Consider the following 19,092-nt stretch of genomic DNA (forward strand, 5'->3'; position numbering starts at 1 on the left):
CAAGGAAATATGAGTTACGTTCAACAAAAGCAGTTGGCTCAATGTAAATACCACATGATTAAATTGGGATGAGAGACCATTGATGTGATGGCACCAAGTGATTAGTTATACAAGAGATGGACAAATCCAAATAGTAATAAGTTCAGCAAAAGATACGGAACAAAAACAACCAATGAGAACATGATCCAAATAAGATCCGCAGGAATGCTCAATGTGATTGTGATCCATTCTAATTTTGCCATTAAAATTTAAAACATATGAAAAAAAAGAAAAAGAAAAACACTCATATCTATTTAGACCAGCTACCAAATTTAGCAACTAAATAACTAATATTATCCCTACAAATTTAAAATAAAAATTATTTATTTAAATAATTTAAAAAACAGTTATAAAACCCTTAAATTTTTTTTTTATTATTTATACCAGTAACAAACTTCCAAATAATAGTAAAAAAAAAAAAAAAATCTTTTGTTTGATTTGGGTTTAACCGAGTCCGAATCAAGTTCAAAGTTTGGGTCCGATGACACGAACCCATAAATACGAGGTCGAAGTCGAAGGCCGTCATCAACCGTCTCCGCGTTGGGTCTAAGCTCGAGCTTCACCCACCGCCGACGAGACACCCTCGTTCTTCTCCTTCATCGCCGCCGCCATCGTTCTCTCCCTCGAAATCCTTCGAAGAAGCGGAGAATACTCGGGTAGATCGTGAGTGGGGGAAGCGAAATCCATCGAAATCGATCTCGTCTCCTTCTGATTCGCCTCCCGATCCGTCGATCGTGTTCTTGTTCTTGAATTTCCCCTTTTGATCGAGGTGCGAGTTGAAATCTAGGGTTTTGGAGTTGATGGACATCGAAGCGGGGGATAGGTATGGGAACAAGAGGATCCACCAGCGTATTGGTGGTTCGAACCCTTCTTCAATCTCTGAGAGGAGTAACAACAAGGTGTGCCATCATTGGCGGGCTGGGCGGTGCAATCGCCACCCTTGCCCGTTCCTGCACGCTGAGCCTTCAATTGATTCCTTGCCCAAGCGCCATCAGCCGGCAGTCGAGCACCACTCGCTTGTTTGGAAGAACCCCGGCACAAACCCTGGCCCCCCGTCCAAGTGGGGTAAGGCCCGAGCGCCCCAGAAGGCTCCTGACAAGATTTGCAAGTATTTCATAAGTGGCAACTGTAACTACGGTGAAAGATGCCGGTTTTTGCATTCTTGGTTCGTTGGCGATAGCTTCTCTCTTCTAACTCCTCTTCAAGGCCACCAGAAGGTATTGATCCATGTTCCTTTGCTCTCTCCTCTTGCTTGTTTCCTCTCTTTCTCTTGAATTTTGTTGTGAAGTTGTGAATTCGATTATGTGGTGTTCTTTTGGATTGAAGCTTGTCGTGCTGCCGGCTGGCTATTCAAAGGGCTTACTCGATACTAAATCTCATAGGCTGATAATTTTGTATAAGCTTATATAATTGCAAGAGACAATTTGAGAGACATTATGTTGGCTTACTTCTCAAAGAAAGCGGGATAGTGTGTGTAAATTTCTTATGCTATGTGCTCATTTAAGGTTATTACTGGGATTGCACTGCCGGCTGGGTCAGACAAGCTGTATTCTGGGAGTAAAGATGAGTCTGTGCGAGTTTGGGATTGTCAGACTGGTCAGGTATATACTGTTCTTGGCATTTGGCTTCTTTTTGTTTGTTTTTATTAAGATTATTTCTTGTATAACATATTGTGTCATTGTAGTGTGTTGGAGTCATCAATTTGGGAGGTGAAATTGGTTGCATGATCAGTGAAGGACCATGGATATTTGTTGGAATTCCCAATGCTGTGAAGGTCAGAAGGCTAAGCTTCACTGCTTCCTGTATAAAACACATGGAGCATTTTCTTGGATGATATGGGTGTGTCTATGCATGGAGTCTTGTTCTCATGTTGTCTTTGGTTTTGGGCAGGCATGGAATACACAGACAGCAACAGATCTAAGTCTCAGTGGACCTACTGGACAAGTTTATGCATTGGTTGTTGGCAATGAGATGCTTTTTGCTGGAATTCAGGTCAATCACGCTTCTTATACATGGAGGTGTGTAGTTTTCTTGGAAATATCTATTAATGGTGGTTCTTATATGTTTATACTTGTTTGCAGGACGGTCACATACTCGCCTGGAAGTTTAGTGCTGTGGGCAATTGCTTTGAACCTGCAGCTTCTCTTAGCGGCCATAGACTTGGTGTTGTTTCTCTCGTTGTTGGAGCAATGAGACTATACTCTGGTTCCATGGACAATACTATTAGGGTAAGGGTAATTCTTATCTTATGTTCTGATGTTCAAGTGATTTTTGAGTCGGCAAATTTAATTTCCTGTCAATATCTGAAATTTACAATCAGTAGCAATTCTGTTTGTCTAAGGGTTATTGGAAAATCTAGTTAAAAAAATCGAATAAATGGAAGATAATCCATGGCCTCCATAAAGGCAAAAACAAAAACAGCTGTAAATATGGACACCATATTCAAGATTAGATTTTCATATGACTGTTTTTTTCTCCTATTTTTGCACACCCACAGACAAGATGGCTGTTTGACCTATTTGGCTGCCTTTTAAAGTATTGATCTTTGGCTATTTGGCCTTAAGATGCCGATGAAGCAGAGGTACTTCCGTTTAGCTTCTGCCAAAGACTATTTAATGGGGCAAAACTTACTGTTGTGTGGGTGTATGTGAGATGGAGTATTCATAATATGGAGGTTGGTTTGTTCATGTGGAGAGAAGCCAATTAGAACCGTCTTTCTTCTCATAAATTTCTAGTGGTTTGTATTTTTACTTCTGCAAATTCTTTGACATAGTGTTTAGATTTATAAAGGTATAATACCCGAATTGGTCTCTCTACTTTTCTCTCTCTTTCCTTTTGGTCCCTTTACTCGGAAATGCTCCCAAGTAGTCCTTCTACTCTTGAAAATGGTTCTACTTAGTCTTTTCTACTCTAAAATAGGCTAAGTATTGGCTGTATTTTTCAAGAGTAGAAGGACTAAATGGGAAGAGATTAAGGGTAGAGGGACTAAATTGGGTCATTTTCAAGAGTAGAGGGATTAGTGGGGCGCATTCCTGAGTAGATGGACCAAAAGGAAAGAGAGAGAAAAGTAGAGGGACCAATTCGGGTATTATATCATTTAAAAATGGCAGGGAAAGTGAGGGAAAGAAGGGTAAGGAAGGGAAAGGGAAAAAAAGGGTTGAACTCCTGTTTAGATAGTTAAATTTTAGTGAGGGAAAGCCAGAAAGGAAAGAGAGGATTATTTGATAAATCTTAGGTGGTTAAGGAGGAGAAAGAAAAAGAAATGATATATAATATTATAATTTATCAATTATAAGCTTGTTATTAAATTAAACTGTTACTCATTCCTATTCTAGTGCGTGCATCATCAATGTTTCAAAAAACATTCACGCCATAAGTAGATAAGCATTGTAAATATCGAAATTAATTAAAAAAAATGATGACAAGAAAAAAAACGTGACACTTTCTAGCTTCTGTAATTAATTAAAAACATAGAGGGCGTTAAGGATATTTCAAAAATTATAATTTTTTTTAAGTTTCTCTCTCCACCGGCACTTTCTTAGAATGGTATTGACAATATTTTTTTCCCTTGCACTCCATGTGAGAATTCATCAATGTCTTCCAAGGTGGAAAATGGATAATGGAATTAAACTGATTGATATTTATCTTTTCATTTTGGAACTTTATTAGTGCATGTTTGTTGCTCAAGCTTATTATTTGAGCAACAAAGGATGTTCTCTTTCGTGTTAATTTTAGTTTCATACTTAATTAGGCATTAAATTTCCTTTTATTTTTTTGTTTGCCAACAATGGTATTTTAGGTTTGGGACCTGGTGACCTTGCAATGCATTCAGACGCTAACTGACCATACATCAGTGGTTATGTCAGTTCTTTGTTGGGATCAGTTTCTGTTATCTTGTTCATTGGACCGGACGATAAAGGTGTGTTTCCTTTATTTAGCAAATAGTGTTCCTTAATCAATAATTTGTTTAGTTATTTTCATTTATTGTCTTTGCAGGTTTGGGTTGCAACTGAAACTGGAAGTCTAGAAGTAACATATACTCACAATGAAGAGCAGGTATGGCTATTTCATTTTTCAGATTTACGTATTTCACATATTGCATTCGCTGCTTGCCAAGTCATATTGGCCAATAGTGTCGTTTGCTTAGTTACAACCGTCTCTTTTCATTATAAATTGCATTCAGAGAATTTATGTTTTTCTTGTTGTTTGTTTTTTGTTTTTTTAAGTTTCAAGAAATCAGTCAATATCTTTAGTTTGTGTCCCGTTGAATATGTGCAATATATTGATTTTAATTGCAAACTGTAGATTGAACTTCTGCAAGTTTATGGCTTCTTGTTTGATGGCTTTGAAAGCCTTTTATAATATATCAAGTATGAGACTGATGAAAATGCCAGATAGTGGTAATGATCTCACTGATTCATACTTTCTGTGTCATTTGCTACTGGATGGTGATAACTTTGGGTGCATGCATCTTGGTGGCGTTATTACAATGAGAGAATTTATTCATAGGCTGCCTTTTTTTTGCTTTTGATCCCCTGGAGACCTTATGGTTTGGAATTATCTCCAGGTCTCATTATTGATTGCATGAACGATGCCGCGACCGAGTAATTGTCTATGAACTTTTTATTTGAGTTCCTTGTTCCTACATTGTGTTCATAGTGGCATGAACAATCATGAACACTGAATTTTATTCATCAAAATAATTATGAATTGTCTTGTTATAGGCTTGGCTGTGAAAACCATGCAATTTTAAATTGTCTCTTTGACTAGTGTGCACATGTGCTTGTAGTGACATGCATAAGGAGAAGTCTTGTTTTCTTGTTAAATCTTAATTTTTCAGTCACCTAAACTAAAGAATAATTTGTCTTTTTTACTTTCTGTATATATATTTATCCCTTTTGCTTAGTCAAGGCTTCTGTGTTTTTGCAGGGGCTGCTAGCATTAGGTGGAATGCATGATGCACAGGCCAAGCCTGTCTTGTTGTGCTCTTGCAATGACAATGTTGTCCGGCTCTATGATTTGCCATCGTAAGCATCATCTTATATTAAGAAGTCAAAACAAATGAAATGATCACTGTTGTGCTTTAACTCTGGTGTCCTCCTGTTTTTCTTCTATTTTTCTAGCTTCACCGAGAGGGGCAAGATTTTCTCCAAGGATGAAGTGCGGGCAATGCAAGTTGGCCCAGGGGGCTTATTTTTCACTGGAGATGGTACTGGTGAGGTAAAGGTATGGAAATGGTCGGCAAACGAGACACAAAGCGTGAACTAGAGACAGCCTCCCCGGTGATCTTATAGTCTTCATTACACGTATGTTAAAAGAGTCCGCTAGAGGAGGTGTACACGGCCAATTTTTGTCGATTGCCAAATTGAGGCTCACCACCAGATTTGTTGTTTGCTCAACCATCAAGAGGCCTCTGTCTGTGAGGTGCTGCAGTGGAGGGTTAAAATTAACCCCTCATGGTAGATTGATTTCCTTCCTTAGACAAACATGTGTTACCATTGCTTGTCAAAGTCAATCCTGTATAGTCTTAATTTAATAAATCAAGATGGTTTAAGAGTTTACAAAACTTCTTGGGATAATTAGGTGACCGGTCTTTATTTATGCATGGTTGCTTTTAGCCCAAGCCTCAGCTGGTCCTGGGTTTGCTGGATTGCTGGAAGGAGGTTATATTGTTTCTCTGTACTTTTTGACGTTTTTATAGACTCCCAATTGTTACTTTGATGTTGTAGCCAGCTGCATATTGAGACCCCAATTGGTTTGAGAATAACCAGTTGTGATCATTCTTGTTATCCCTGCTGTACTTTGAAGATGAACACTTGTAAGTCTGACTGGTTATCAAGGCTTGCTTGCCAGTTGCCAATCTTTAACCATTGAAGCAGGTTTAAATGTTTGTATGGTAATTCTTGAATTCCTTTTGTGCTGGGTGTTGAGTTACTATATAATCTCTCTTTTTGTTACGTAGATTTTTTTTTTTTTTTAGAGTAAATGTATATGCATCCACCCACACACCAAATCCCCCTCTTGGAAGTTGGAAGCTTGTGTAACTATTACAATGGAAAAATTACTGGTGCAATTAGCTCTTACGGATATTGTAAAAACATATATTCTTGTCACACCTATAGTTGCTGCAAGATATATGAATTTATTTTTTCAAAATTCATTTTTAGTTGAAAATTATCTACATAGTAATATAACAAGTTTATTAATATTAAATATATATTTTTACAATAAAATCACCCATCTCTATCTCAAACATTTAATTTTATCATTGCAAAAACCTTTTTTTTTTTAATAAATACGCTGTAAGTGATTAAAGCATAGATTATAGAGTTAAACTATAAATTCTAAATTCAGAGAGAATATTTAATTAATGTAAAATAAACAACTACATTGGGTTTCAATAACCAGACATATCTCTTAACATCCCAACACCACGGACTAACATTGCAAAACAGTGCAATGAAAGAAAGTCTCCAACTTAAATCTCGGCCAGTTTAAAAAGAATGCTAATGACCTGTAAAACTTTTAAGCTAACCATGTTGAAACAGAGAACGGATTTCCTTGAAAAGTATTTTAAAAAAAAAAAAGCAAAATGATAAGTTTTAATTGTTCTTTCACAATAAACAATCTCATGCTTAATTATAAGGAAGCCACAGTTACCCCATTGCAAGGCTCAGCCTGCACCTAGCCTTCAATATCATAAGAATATCAGCACCAAATTCTCCACGTTTCCCATAGGAAAATATCCTCATGAAATGACTACACAAATTTAAACACTGATACTGAAACAAATAGAGTTTCAACTTGCTTAAGCATGATGAAAACATCTGATCAAGGTATAACCAAATTCAAAATGGTGAACAAAACTTTTTCTTCGGGCAAGATCACCTGCAGGGATAGGATTCAAAACCTCATGGACAACAGGGGTATATAACTGATTGGGAAATAAAGAGCACCCAGCAAACTCTATATGCACTCATTGTGCTAAGAGAAAATGGATATTCTTCAATTGCTGGTATCATGCCGCTGGAGCATGTTCTTTAATTGCCGCTGATAGCTTAGTTGTTTCTTCTTCTGTTTTCATCCTAAGCAAGTATGTCCGAGCTACAGCAACCTCCTTGTCAGTGTCAGTGTCAGTGCCATTGGCAGGCCCACCACCCTAACCAGAAATTGAAAACATACAATAATTGACAGCCATCAAAAATGATAAACAATAGTTAAATGTATATCCATGTCCAAAAGCAAGCTCTAGATAACAGGATATCATACCAAGGTATGAAATATTGTGGCAATAGTGTTCTTCTGAATATTCATCTTTATTCCTGGATATATCAGTGCATTAAGTAAAATTTTTCCAACCTGAAGCCAAGAAATCAAGCATGAGACAACATAATAACAAAGGAAGCATATATAACAAAGAAATGATGCAGGAGAAAATATATGGTCAAAGTGCTGCAGAAACCAATGTTGTCTGTTAGAAGCACAATTAATGAAATTATTTTCCCTTGAAATTATTTATAAAAAGTAGAAGAATTACATAGCACATTTGAGATATTAAGATATTTGTGTCGTTTAACAATCATAGTTTTCCACTCAATACAACAAACCAAGCTTTTTCTTAATATTGCAAAGAAAAAGTTTATCATGCAATCTGCAAGAATATTTGCAATAGATAAAATTAGTACATACCTCATTTCGAACAACAATTATAGGTTTAGACTCCTTCGAGGCCTTCTCAGCCCCTTCTTTACATCTGATGGAGAGCTGGCCCATTCCCATATCTTTCCAGCCCTTTTCTGCAGGATTATCTGGCTGGAGAATATCAAAAGAAAGAACGCAATTCAACCCTGAGAATCATATTAATTTGAATAGGAAGATATTGAGCTTTAAATACAACCAACTCATAATCACCCAAAAAAACCAACATGTTAGCAGAAGGTAAAGGTTTGACACATACTGGTAGGATTACTTGTTCTAGTGTTCCTCGAGCATTTCACAAAAGATCCTTCAACAGGATAATTCAATAATAAATACCATGGAAATACTCCTATATGATTAAAAATTTAAAAGTAGAAGTCGCAAGATGTCTTCACATAGGGAACAAATGGTGAGATGTAAGATAGGAAAATACAGCAACATGCTTGTATCAAACACCTCAGATCAGAAAATTGTGTTCAGAAGTACATTTATGCAAGCTTCGCATGGATGAGTCATTTTAAAATATGTGATTACCTTCACATAAACTTTGCACTTGGCTTCATGCACAACCACAACTCCTTTCTCCTCGGTCTTCTTCAAAGATGGGCTGCTTGGCTGCTCCAAATCATTTTCTATATAATGATTCAAACAAATCAGTATCTTAACTTCTGTATCAACTGTATATGCTTATGCTTTTTGAAACAAATAGTAGTAGCAACTAGCAGATAAGTTCACAAGACTAAAACACTCTTGTTATATACAAATAGCATTAACATAAGAAATCAAAACAATTTGCATCACAACTTATTTGTAAAACATTATGATTCCTGTTCCCCAACAAAACCTACGCTTCAATATATGTTTCTCAATCATTTATGCAGTGCAGTCTCAGACTCTCAGATACTGAGTATATTCAATAATAAGGGAGCAGCATAAAAATTGAATGACAAAGTGGCACTTGATGCACATCAAGTAGGAAGATGGTAGAGTTGGCCCCTGTCTCACCTTTATCTATATCACCTGAAGCTTCAGCTTGTGGGTGTGTTTGGGTTTCATTTACTGATATAAAGAGAAAAGAAGAAATAGAAGTTAGTTTGCAAATGCCACATACTCACATATAAACATACAAATAACCTAATTTGATGCACAAAAAAGGGCATGTCATGTGCAGGCTGATAAGGCAACAGATAAGATTGTACCAGTGGGGGCTGGAGGTTGACTGAAAGAAAACAATCCCGAGCTCTTTGAAGTAGATAAGAAACCTGAACTCTGGGGATTTGAAAAGCTAGTAAATGGAGTCTCTTTAACAAATCCATTGTTTGTGGCAGCTTGTGTTGTGGTATTATAATTCTCTGGCACATCCACAGTGATCTTCTGGTCACTAATAGCAGAACTAGTGGGTATACTTGCAGACTTTGCAACATTAGCTTTAAGCCAATCGACAATGTCTTTAAATTTCTCCTGAAGTAAGAAAAATAAAGGAGAAATGGTCATGTCTAGGATATCCATAATAATAATTATGCAACATAAACTTGCTTCAGTGATAACTATTTCCACCAAAAAAAAAAAAAAAACATCAATATAGTAAATCTTTGATATGGAACTGATAAATCGCATGATGATAATCATGATATGTGTCATCTTTGAATCAGATAATCTACACAGCATTTGATAAACTGAAAGCATCATGCATATTGCCATAATATAAAATCTAGGACACACATCTATGACCTTTAAATTAGTTATTCACTAACATTATGAATTGCTCTTGACTATAGCTATTAGGAAAAAAATATAGCCACAGCGGTTAAATACATGTGATTCAAAACAGAATGAAAATATTATAAAAGTTACCATTATGTTTGACGCATGAGACAAATAGTCCTTTACGCCATCTTCCCAAAGCTCATCTGGATGGTTTTGTAACTGTGATTGCACCCAACTGCTTGCCATGAAGAAGGATCACAATAAAATAAAATTTATACCAATCCCATAGAATATCCACAATAAACATATATAAGACAAGGGAAAGATCTGAAGCCAATTACTCATAAGCCAACTGTAAAAGTTCTATCAAAATAAAACACTGTGGAACTCTATGGAGATACATCATAAGGGAATTGAACTACACTAGAAACTTTTACCACCTTGAAGTTCATTATGTACTTTACATAATAGAAGTTTAATTCCAGCGATAGCAACTGAATTGGACAACAATTTACATAGCAAACAAATAAGATTAAATAGGTTATCTACTTACAACACTATACTATTTCTTTTCTCTAGGAAGAAGATGTTAACATATGGATCTCTAGCTTGTTTCTCCTCAAAATTTGGTAAATATGTACACATGAAGAGAAGCAGGAGGAACTATCAACCTTGCAAATTGGGTGTTAAGGGCCCTCACATGCTGCCGTGAAGACTCTGCCCGTTGGACATCTAATGGGGGCCCTGCCATCAGATGCTGATGGGAAGACTCCGCCCTGTGAACATCAAAAGCTTCCATTACTCTTTTACTTCGCAGCTGCATCATTTTAAGAACAGTGTCTCACTAGGGTACACAAATTACCAGGAAAAAAATGATATCTTTGAAAAAGTTGAGAATAAACTCATGGCGAAAAAAAGAAAGAAAACAAAAACATACAAATAGTTTGGTAGCAAGCTCTATAATATTTCAGCAGGAGAACTATCACCGATCAAATCCAAACATTCCGCGAATTGGGGGCATTTTAGAGACCAAAGACATCGCAACTATCAGTCAAATTCATAGGTTAAAAACCTTGAAAGCAAAGTCTAACAAGCATTCATCCTATGGATAAACCCTCAAGCTCCAAGCTTTAGCTCACCAACCGATAAAGAAGAACACATTCACTAATTTCCATATTTTAACCTTATTTCTCTGATACTCCACCTTAAAAAACCAAATTGATCACCATTACCAAATCAAAATCACATAAATTCATCAGATGAAAAGAGAGAGATAAGCATCTAATTCCTAACACCCACCATTCAACTCCAAACAATCCAAATTCAATTCTCAAACCATGACAGCAATCAGGACGAAATGGACCAAATTGCAAGACAAAACTAGGGTTTCTCGAGAGCGCGAGCAAGGGAGAAAGAAGGGGATAGGGTACAAGGAGGCATACCGACGTATCGATAGGCTCCGGCGCGAGGTCGGACAAGGCTGCGCGCTTGGCTCCTCTCTTCATCGCCGCCATCGAAGCGCTCGGAAAGCAAAAGATTCGCAAAAGAAGCACCAAACGCGAAAGAGGAAGTGCTTTTCAATAGCCCTGAACCAAACCAGGCATTTTTCGCCAGAGATCACACGTGCCTCCCACGTGCAACGTGATCTCGAGTCGGCAAATGGGTTCGGATTCGGGTCCCATTTAAAATCCAACTTCGCTTAACACCTGAAAAGTGAAAACCTCATAATTGCATAAATACCCCTGTAAAACTAAGATTTTCTCACATATGCACCAAACCCCATCTTTATTATTGTAATTGCATCTACACAATATAACGGTTTATAACTTTTCCCTTTTGTATTTCTCATCCTTAATGTTAATACAATCATCCAATGATGAAGCTCAGATCATTCAAATGCTAGTCTTTGTGTGCCAACCAATGAAGCATATTGGCCACCTCTGGCCAAAAGTTCAGAGTGAGTGCCAAGCTCTGCAATCTTCCCATTTGCACAGAGAGCAATTTGATCTGCATTTTGAACTGTGCTTAATCTATGAGCAATCACCAATGTTGTTCTTCCTTTCATTAAATGATTAAGAGCTTCTTGCACAAGCCGCTCACTGACTGCATCTAATGCGCTTGTAGCCTGCGACAGATGGAGTCAGTGTAACTGACATTGAGTATTGGTCTTTTAAAAGCAATCAGCGGAATTTGGAGATGAAAGATTACCTCATCGAGGATTAGGATTGGAGCATTTTTCAGAATAGCTCTTGCGATGGCGATTCTCTGAAAAATGGAAGAATCAAATGAGAACTTACTGATAGTAATGCTTTGGTCTAGTTATATATGATTTCGTACTATTTACCTGTCTTTGCCCACCGCTAAGGAGGCCTCCACGTTCACCTACTGGTGTGTCGTAGCCCTTCAATCAAATGACTGATTTCAGACAAGCCATAAAGATGGAAAGAATGTGGAAGTTTTCAAATGATTTTTGAAGCATGCAAACCTGAGGAAGCGAAATAATGAATTCATGAGCATTAGCTGCTTTGGCTGCCTCGATTACATCTTCTTTGGAGATGTTATCATCTGGCAAACCATATGCAATGTTTTCTCCCACAGATACTGAAAATAAGACTGGTTCCTGCAATAGTGAAATCAAGGTTCCAACTTTGAACAATTACTTAGAAGCCATAAGTTGGTGTCATTGCTCAAAGTTGGTTTACACCAAGGTTCTTTGCAGAAATTCTCTGAGGAAAATGACAATGGCCAAAGCATCACTGATATGATGTACTCATGCAATTCCATTTCAAGGATTGTTGCAGTTGGATTTTCAGATGAAGAAACGTGAGATATTATGAAAGCTGTTGGTTGAAAATACAGCTGTTCCGATGCCTCTAATCACTAAAAAGAAAAGACTCAAAGTTTCCCCATGAAAATTTAATATCTGAGGTGCTCAGAGAAGGGCTTTAACAAATAAAAGAATGAATATAATTTGCCACAGCCACACACTAGCAAGAGTTCTATTTGTACCTGATTCACCAAAGAAACAGCACGAGCCCAGTCTCTTTTATCAAATATTCTCAAGTCCTCCCCTGCTACAGTTATGCGGCCTCTCGTAGGCTGCAAATGTTATAAACTATTTCACATTGTTTTCTTTGTATATAGTGACACAGAAATCCTAAATTTCACACGCTGAAACTATAACTCACCTCATAAAACCGAGCCAATAGCTGTACAATGGTACTTTTCCCAGAACCACTAGGCCCTACAAGTGCGGTTACTTTTCCGCACTTAAGTGTCAAGTTTAGCCCACTTAAGACCTCGACATCAGATCTTAAGGGATAAGAGAAGCATACATCTGTCAATCAGTTATAAGAAAATATTACCTGGCAAGTTTGAAATAGAACAGAGAAGCAAATGCTGGAAAGGAAAATCAGTTGTTTATCTAAACAACATTTAAGCCAATTAAGAAACTGATTAATTTGGGCATAGTCCATTGGAGCTGAATTCAATAAAACTGAAATCATATTACACAATGCTGTAGTAGACAGAATCAGAACTGGCTGAATAAACCAACTACACTCTGTTGTTACATGAATGACATGAGGATCACCACTCTAACACGAGGGTCATGCAAATTTCGGCAGAGTACGGATCAATCCCTCACGCTCATGAGCATGTATCAAAGAGACAAACAATATAGTTCAAAATGGTTAGCCAGATTTGGTGTTCAAACTATTTTACTTAATGGAATGTTATGGTGCACATCTGGTAAATTTTAGCAGCAACCCAAATCAAGGTGTTCAAGAAAGAGAATGTTGGATGCATATGACACTCTGGTCTTAGAAAGTTTGAAATAACTTTGCATTTGGTATTAAAATTTACAACTAGCATAGCTTAAGGAAGATTCCAATACATGTGCAAGAAAAATAAGACATTTTAAGGAAGACAATTTGCTTTGAACTTTAACTTCATCCGCTTTATAAATTTTATGTGCCACCAAGAACTGTACTAAGTTCTGGCAAGGAAAATATACAATTAAACAAAAATACCACCTTAAATTAGTAAGGGCAATTATGATAGAAAGAAAAGGTCATAGCTGAAACTGAAGAGTAAAGAATGCATCTCAGGATCACAGAAAGAGCACACTAGATCTGCAGTCTAATGTGTAGTTCCTATAATAATTAAGATGAAATTTTGCACATGCAAAAGGACTAAGACAAAGAACCTCAAGCAGGATCAGTGAACAGGATGGCAGGCAAGTGGAAAAATTCCAGATAGTCAACTTAGACATAAAATTGGGAATCCTTTAGAAAATTTGACTTGAAAAATACAAAAGCATATACCTTCCAAACAAATGTCACCAGACCAAGCAAGGCTACACCCATTGGTAGCTGATCTTAGAGCAGACATGTAATGTGAATTTAAAACTGAAATTTTCTCAGAATAGTTATCTTTATTAAGTAATCCAAGGTCAGAATGGCCCAGCTCCTTATCTAGACCGAAAGCCAGGGCTTCATCAATTTCAGAAGCAGATATAACAGAATTAATCCGCTCAACTGCAGCAAATGTCCCACGAAGATCGCCAAGGGTGTTGATACCCCCTTGAACCTGTATTCCTTTTTTTATAGTGTTATATAATAATATGGACAAAAGACTTAAATTTGAATAAAACAGTTAAACCACTCACAGCAAAAGTTAATGTGAAAGTGTAACCAATGAAAGAAGCCATAATCCCAACAGATAATTCACCCTGAAATGAACATCACACATGTTATAAGCATCGGAAACGCTCAGATCACCTGATCAGCCCAAATTATCTGTGAAACAATTACATACATCATTCTTGCCAACATTCATTAACGAAAACAGAATAACAGATTCATTTGGGAAACCATTTGGAACTCTGTGTATCCATATATGCAATATATTGCTATCTACGTGAATGTTTGAAACTCATTATTAAATCATTATGATAAATAAAAGCAATATCTGTCTGAGTGATCATTAAACATATATTATATTTAGTAGTCATCCTATTCAACCTTGCAATGGTCAAACAACATGGATTAACGCACCGAAATTATGAAAAAAAAGACAACACATCTGAAGCTCTTGCAATTACAAGGTGCAGAACAAGGAGAACATACAGGGAGGATTCGGTAAAACAAAGTACTTACTGCCTTAACTTTGCTTCCACCAAGACAATATAGTGCCAGTAAAGAAATATACACAACAATTCTTGTCACAGACTCATTTGCAGACTTCAGTGTGCCAAGTTTCATTCCACTACTCTCATAAGCAAATACCTGCAATGGTAAAGAGCAGGAGCATATCAACATCTCATAATTATTGAGATCTACCAGCCGTAAGCAACAAATCTTTACACTCTGCAAACATGAATGACACATTAAATATGTTTGCAACTTGATGCACTACTTAAAGCTACTTGTCCAATCATTTTTAAGAATAATACTATAATGTTTAGTACATTGAGAGAAAGCGACCTCTGTGAAGACTGTACTTCTCTATATATTAAAAAATACATTATTTGAAACAAATTTTCATGAAGAAGAATAAATTTTCCAATGCATGAACTGCACAAGTGGCTTCAAAAGGAACACTTCTACTTCCTAAAATCCTGAGATATGAGATAACGATCTCCTTAGCCCTGATTGTGATAATCCTCTAGCTGATAATGTGCTCTGAATACTAGTGATTCATTCAACACAAGAGCAGATTTCCACCCACACATTCTCGTTGGACAGCCATGACATTAATATACTAGGTGAGTGACTGAGTCTCAGGCATGCCTCAAAGCTTTATAATAAACTTAGTCAAATGGTTCTGCATTACAGCTTGTTGTGCAAGTGAAAAAAACTGGTGATTTCACAATCAGCAGATGTAGTTCACATTCTCCCATGAGGAAAAATATTAAGGTGCAACTGATGGCTATGAAGTTTTTAAATCTTTCAACAAATGTTTGACATAAATTAAGTAGGCCATCATTCAAGCTTTGTCAAAACTCAAAATTAGTGAGAAATAACTTTCAGATCAAATTTTGTTGCTCCATCAAGAATTTTGCTACCATGAATTTACATGCAAAAACGTCTCAATTTTCAAGCATCAAAGAGCCTCTAATCATTCTGTCGCAGGTTCATCCAATATCTGTGCATTTTTTAGCACCTCACATTCAAGATTGCACAACATTCATACTCTACATTCTGTTTGGGTGAAATCTTCAACCTGAGATTGATTTCAGTGAAAGAGGGAAGTATTCCACAGGATAGGATAGCAGTAAAACTTATTTGGCTAAAAAGTAAAGGAAACCCAAATGTACCAATCAAAGGAAATGGTTAAATAGCTGGAAATTTGAAGCCAAATAAGAACTTGCGGCAAGCTACCTACGCATCATTCTTGCATTTAAAGGAAATAGTTAAATTGAATAACCATTTCTTATTAGAAATTGTAATAGTTGTTAGTCCAATATAACCATGTATAGCTGTTGTAATATTTCATGGTTATTTCTTAATAACTATTGTAATAGTTGTTACTCCAATATAGCTATTGTAATAGTTCATTTTTTATGTCTATCACCCCACTCACCTTATTTTCACAATTTTGGTATTGCACCTTGTCATATTTCATGATTAATATAACAATTTCAGCATCATTTGATTTCCCAGAAAGACTAAGGCAAAATGGAATCTTCAATACAGATGAGTTCATGTAGGTCTCTCTTAAGAGTTTATGGAATGCCAAGTAATTTCTGTGAAAATAATTGATCCTTACCAGCTTCTCAAATAAAGATATCTGCTTCTTTTCACCTACAAATGATCGAACCTTTAAGAAAAAGGAAAAAAACAATTTAGATAATTGGACTATGAGCAATACCATCATTAATTGGAAGCTTGGAACCTTAAGCACATGTCCAACAAAGATATTATTTTGAATACTTGGCCCAATAAGGAGGAGGTTGGGATTAAACAGTGAACAATGGAAACTCACCGTACGAATGGCTGAAAAGGTTTCACTTGCAAAATCAGATATCCTCGCTTGGGCCATTCCATGAGATTTAAAAACAGGAATTGTAGATCGCTTGAAAATAGCTATTGCACAGGGAGAACACATCAATGTGGAATTAAATGATTGTAATACATTAATAACGTCGGGTGCATATTATAGTGCTACAAAATACAGCATAAGATGGCCCTCTATTTATCAAACCACACAGATGGCTGCATTCAGACTTAAAGAACAGCTTTATTTTAATTGATAAAGGGAAAGTTTATTGGTAAAACTCAAAGACTAGCAAAAATACTTCTTCCTTGAGATATATATATATATATATATAAAGAAAAATATAAAAAGAAGTGAAGATACTCATAAGCATAAATATGGAAAAACAAGATCCTTCGAAATCTTTTGATAGGTACCTGCGAGAATGGACACAGAAAGCATCAACAGGCCAAGAAGAGGAGCAAGTTGTATTGATAGCGAAAAGAGTATGCAAATGGTACCAATAACCTGAATGGAGATAAAGAGTAAATGATAAATAGAATAATGCTCAGAAAGATTGACAGGCAGAGAGAAGCACATGTTTTAGAAATATCAGGTGATTGGCAAGATATGCTAATTCCACCAGCAGCATGGTGGCACAAGATAAGCTACTCAAAAAAAGAGAAAAATCTGATGTTTCAATGTAATCTAGTTCAAACTTAAAGAAATATTTACAAAAAATTTTACCTCAGAAAGTGCCCTAAGCCCCCGATCCCGTGAAACATTTTCACTAACTACATCTTTTAGTGAGCCCAAATCAGATGTCAACAAACCAGTCAATTCACCAACCTGTTAAACACCAAAAGCATGTGCGTGATAAGTGCATAACAAATGGCTAGAAGAGCTCCAAAAGCATGACACAAAACATCAAAAACAATTAACCACTTTATGTTAAAGTGCAGAGGACGTAATAGTAATGGAAGTGGGCATTATCAGACTGAAAATCAGAAGCAAGATGAGACTATATCTTAGTTGAATTTAATATTTGTGTAACAGACTTCAAACAAATTAAACTAAGGACAAATGGATAGAGAATTGCACCTTAAAACGGTCAAAAAATTCCACCTGCACCAAGGAGAAGATAAAAGATCAGACAACAAAACCCCACATAAGAAGATGAAAACCAAATATGATCCAAAATATCAAAATCATAAAAATAATTACATCTAAAAGTAGCATATAGTTTCATAGCCTTAAAATGCAGTGAACAAACCATTTAGTATTTAATGAACCCATTTTTTCTCTTCTGCTGCAAAGAAAAAGTTCACATTTTGTAAGTGAACATTTCAAATAAGCATATTCATGCATGATGTTCAGTTCTCATTACAGTCCATATCAAGGAGGGCACTTCGAACAAAACTGTACCTTCTGAACCAATATCCTTCTGAAAATCTGGCCCCTAAGGCTTGCCATCACTTTTTCCCACATAGCAGTCATATTTATAACAAAAATAATAGTAAAAATTGGCTCCAGAACATACAAAACAGCAATCTTTGAAAGCAGGATCCATAGAGGCTCAGGTCGTCTTCCTACAAGTATTTCAAAAAATTTTCCTGCAAGGTTTTGCAACACCTTAAATTAAGATGACCAATGCCATGAAATAAATCTCAATAAATGATAAACGATAAACGAGTTGACCAAGTTTAAGACAGCAACTATGCAGCTCAACCAAGCACAAAATTAACAGAATCATTCATCTCTGAATAAAAGAATACTAAAAGGGAGTTCCTTTGATTTCTCACTCACTGGTGCAAATACGAGAAAAAATGACATCATTTTATTTCAATGGTCAAAGAGATTGAATTTGCCACCCTCTCATAACAGCTAATGCACAAAGTTCTTCAAAGAAAATTTCAGCCTTTTCCTTTTGAGTATTCAACATACCTGAAAGCAAAGGCATCGAGAGCGTGCACGAGGTACACCCGACCAGAGAAATAATCGCCATAACAATCCTGAGCTTGTGACGGGCAAGCAAAGGCCAGATGACCGCCCAGCTAATGGCGGCAGGCGACGTGGAAACCGTCGGCGATACGGGTAGCTCAAGGTTGGGGCCTTTATCAATGGAATCAGGATCGGAGGCTGGGGCAGTGACATACGCGGCCCGGGAACGACCGGAGCTGAAACCTGGGTGCTGGAGCTGTGGGCGAGATCGCGGGAAGCGCAGGAAGGTCGGAGAAGAGCCAATGAAGGAGAGACTTCGAGGATTGAGCTCTCGGCGGCGCGAGGAATGGAGGAGAGAAGAGAGGGGGAGGTGGGTGGCTGCTGCCATTGGGGCCTTCGTCCCGCCCTTGCTTTCGTTGTGGATTATTTGGAGGGAGACACTTGATTAAATTAAATTAATTAATAATTAAAATAGTTTTGCATTCTACACCCTTGGAAAGTTCAAAATTTAGCCCCCTGTTCCATCGATTGTTCTTGTTCTTGAAAACAGAAAGGAGTATTCAGCAAAAGATTAAAATTTAAGGATTTTCAGAGAAGAATAAATGGATTTAGATAATTAAATAATATTTATAGAATTTAAACACTTAACTAATATTTAATGAAAATGGGAAATATCATGTTTAAAGAACAAAGTAAATCAAAGCGGGTGGAGGACTCCAACTAGGACAG

The 19,092-nt window shown here is 36.7% G+C and overlaps 3 protein-coding genes across 6 annotated transcripts; 1 reads left to right on the top strand and 2 right to left on the bottom strand.

Moving 5' to 3' along the window:
• The first annotated feature begins 556 nt into the window (after positions 1–556).
• Positions 557–5,906, top strand: LOC120250199 (zinc finger CCCH domain-containing protein 17). Its single transcript, XM_039258991.1, has 9 exons — positions 557–1,256; positions 1,545–1,640; positions 1,724–1,813; positions 1,930–2,031; positions 2,121–2,267; positions 3,839–3,958; positions 4,036–4,095; positions 4,969–5,066; positions 5,163–5,906. Exons 1-9 carry the CDS (start codon positions 840–842, stop codon positions 5,305–5,307), a joined length of 1,275 nt encoding a protein of 424 aa, XP_039114925.1. The 5' UTR covers positions 557–839; the 3' UTR covers positions 5,308–5,906.
• Positions 5,907–6,736: 830 nt separating this feature from the next.
• On the bottom strand, positions 6,737–11,090 carry LOC120250200. 2 transcript variants are annotated; one of them, XM_039258992.1, is made up of 9 exons: positions 10,887–11,090; positions 10,116–10,261; positions 9,592–9,679; positions 8,937–9,198; positions 8,743–8,796; positions 8,272–8,369; positions 7,729–7,851; positions 7,309–7,398; positions 6,737–7,198 (listed from the first exon to the last, which is right to left on the bottom strand). In XM_039258992.1, exons 1-9 carry the CDS (start codon positions 10,956–10,958, stop codon positions 7,058–7,060), a joined length of 1,074 nt encoding a protein of 357 aa, XP_039114926.1. In that variant the 5' UTR covers positions 10,959–11,090; the 3' UTR covers positions 6,737–7,057. The 2 variants fall into 2 exon arrangements, with proteins under 2 accessions (XP_039114926.1, XP_039114927.1); XM_039258993.1 differs by having other exon boundaries at positions 10,116–10,220; positions 10,887–11,084.
• Positions 11,091–11,212: 122 nt separating this feature from the next.
• Positions 11,213–18,906, bottom strand: LOC120250197 (ABC transporter B family member 28). Of its 3 annotated transcripts, none has more exons than XM_039258986.1 (16): positions 18,367–18,906; positions 17,848–18,035; positions 17,524–17,547; positions 17,170–17,271; positions 16,860–16,950; positions 16,432–16,532; positions 16,216–16,266; positions 14,604–14,732; positions 14,114–14,176; positions 13,770–14,034; positions 12,633–12,781; positions 12,454–12,543; positions 11,930–12,064; positions 11,789–11,845; positions 11,653–11,709; positions 11,213–11,569 (listed from the first exon to the last, which is right to left on the bottom strand). In XM_039258986.1, exons 1-16 carry the CDS (start codon positions 18,749–18,751, stop codon positions 11,333–11,335), a joined length of 2,124 nt encoding a protein of 707 aa, XP_039114920.1. In that variant the 5' UTR covers positions 18,752–18,906; the 3' UTR covers positions 11,213–11,332. The 3 variants fall into 3 exon arrangements, with proteins under 3 accessions (XP_039114920.1, XP_039114922.1, XP_039114921.1); XM_039258988.1 differs by lacking the exon at positions 18,367–18,906 and adding an exon at positions 17,696–17,731 and having other exon boundaries at positions 17,848–17,917; XM_039258987.1 differs by lacking the exons at positions 17,848–18,035; positions 18,367–18,906 and adding an exon at positions 17,647–17,676.
• Positions 18,907–19,092: the final 186 nt, after the last annotated feature.

The sequence above is a fragment of the Dioscorea cayenensis genome, chromosome 19 (genome assembly GCF_009730915.1).
Source record: "Dioscorea cayenensis subsp. rotundata cultivar TDr96_F1 chromosome 19, TDr96_F1_v2_PseudoChromosome.rev07_lg8_w22 25.fasta, whole genome shotgun sequence".
In the NCBI taxonomy this organism is placed as follows: Eukaryota; Viridiplantae; Streptophyta; class Magnoliopsida; order Dioscoreales; family Dioscoreaceae; genus Dioscorea; species Dioscorea cayenensis.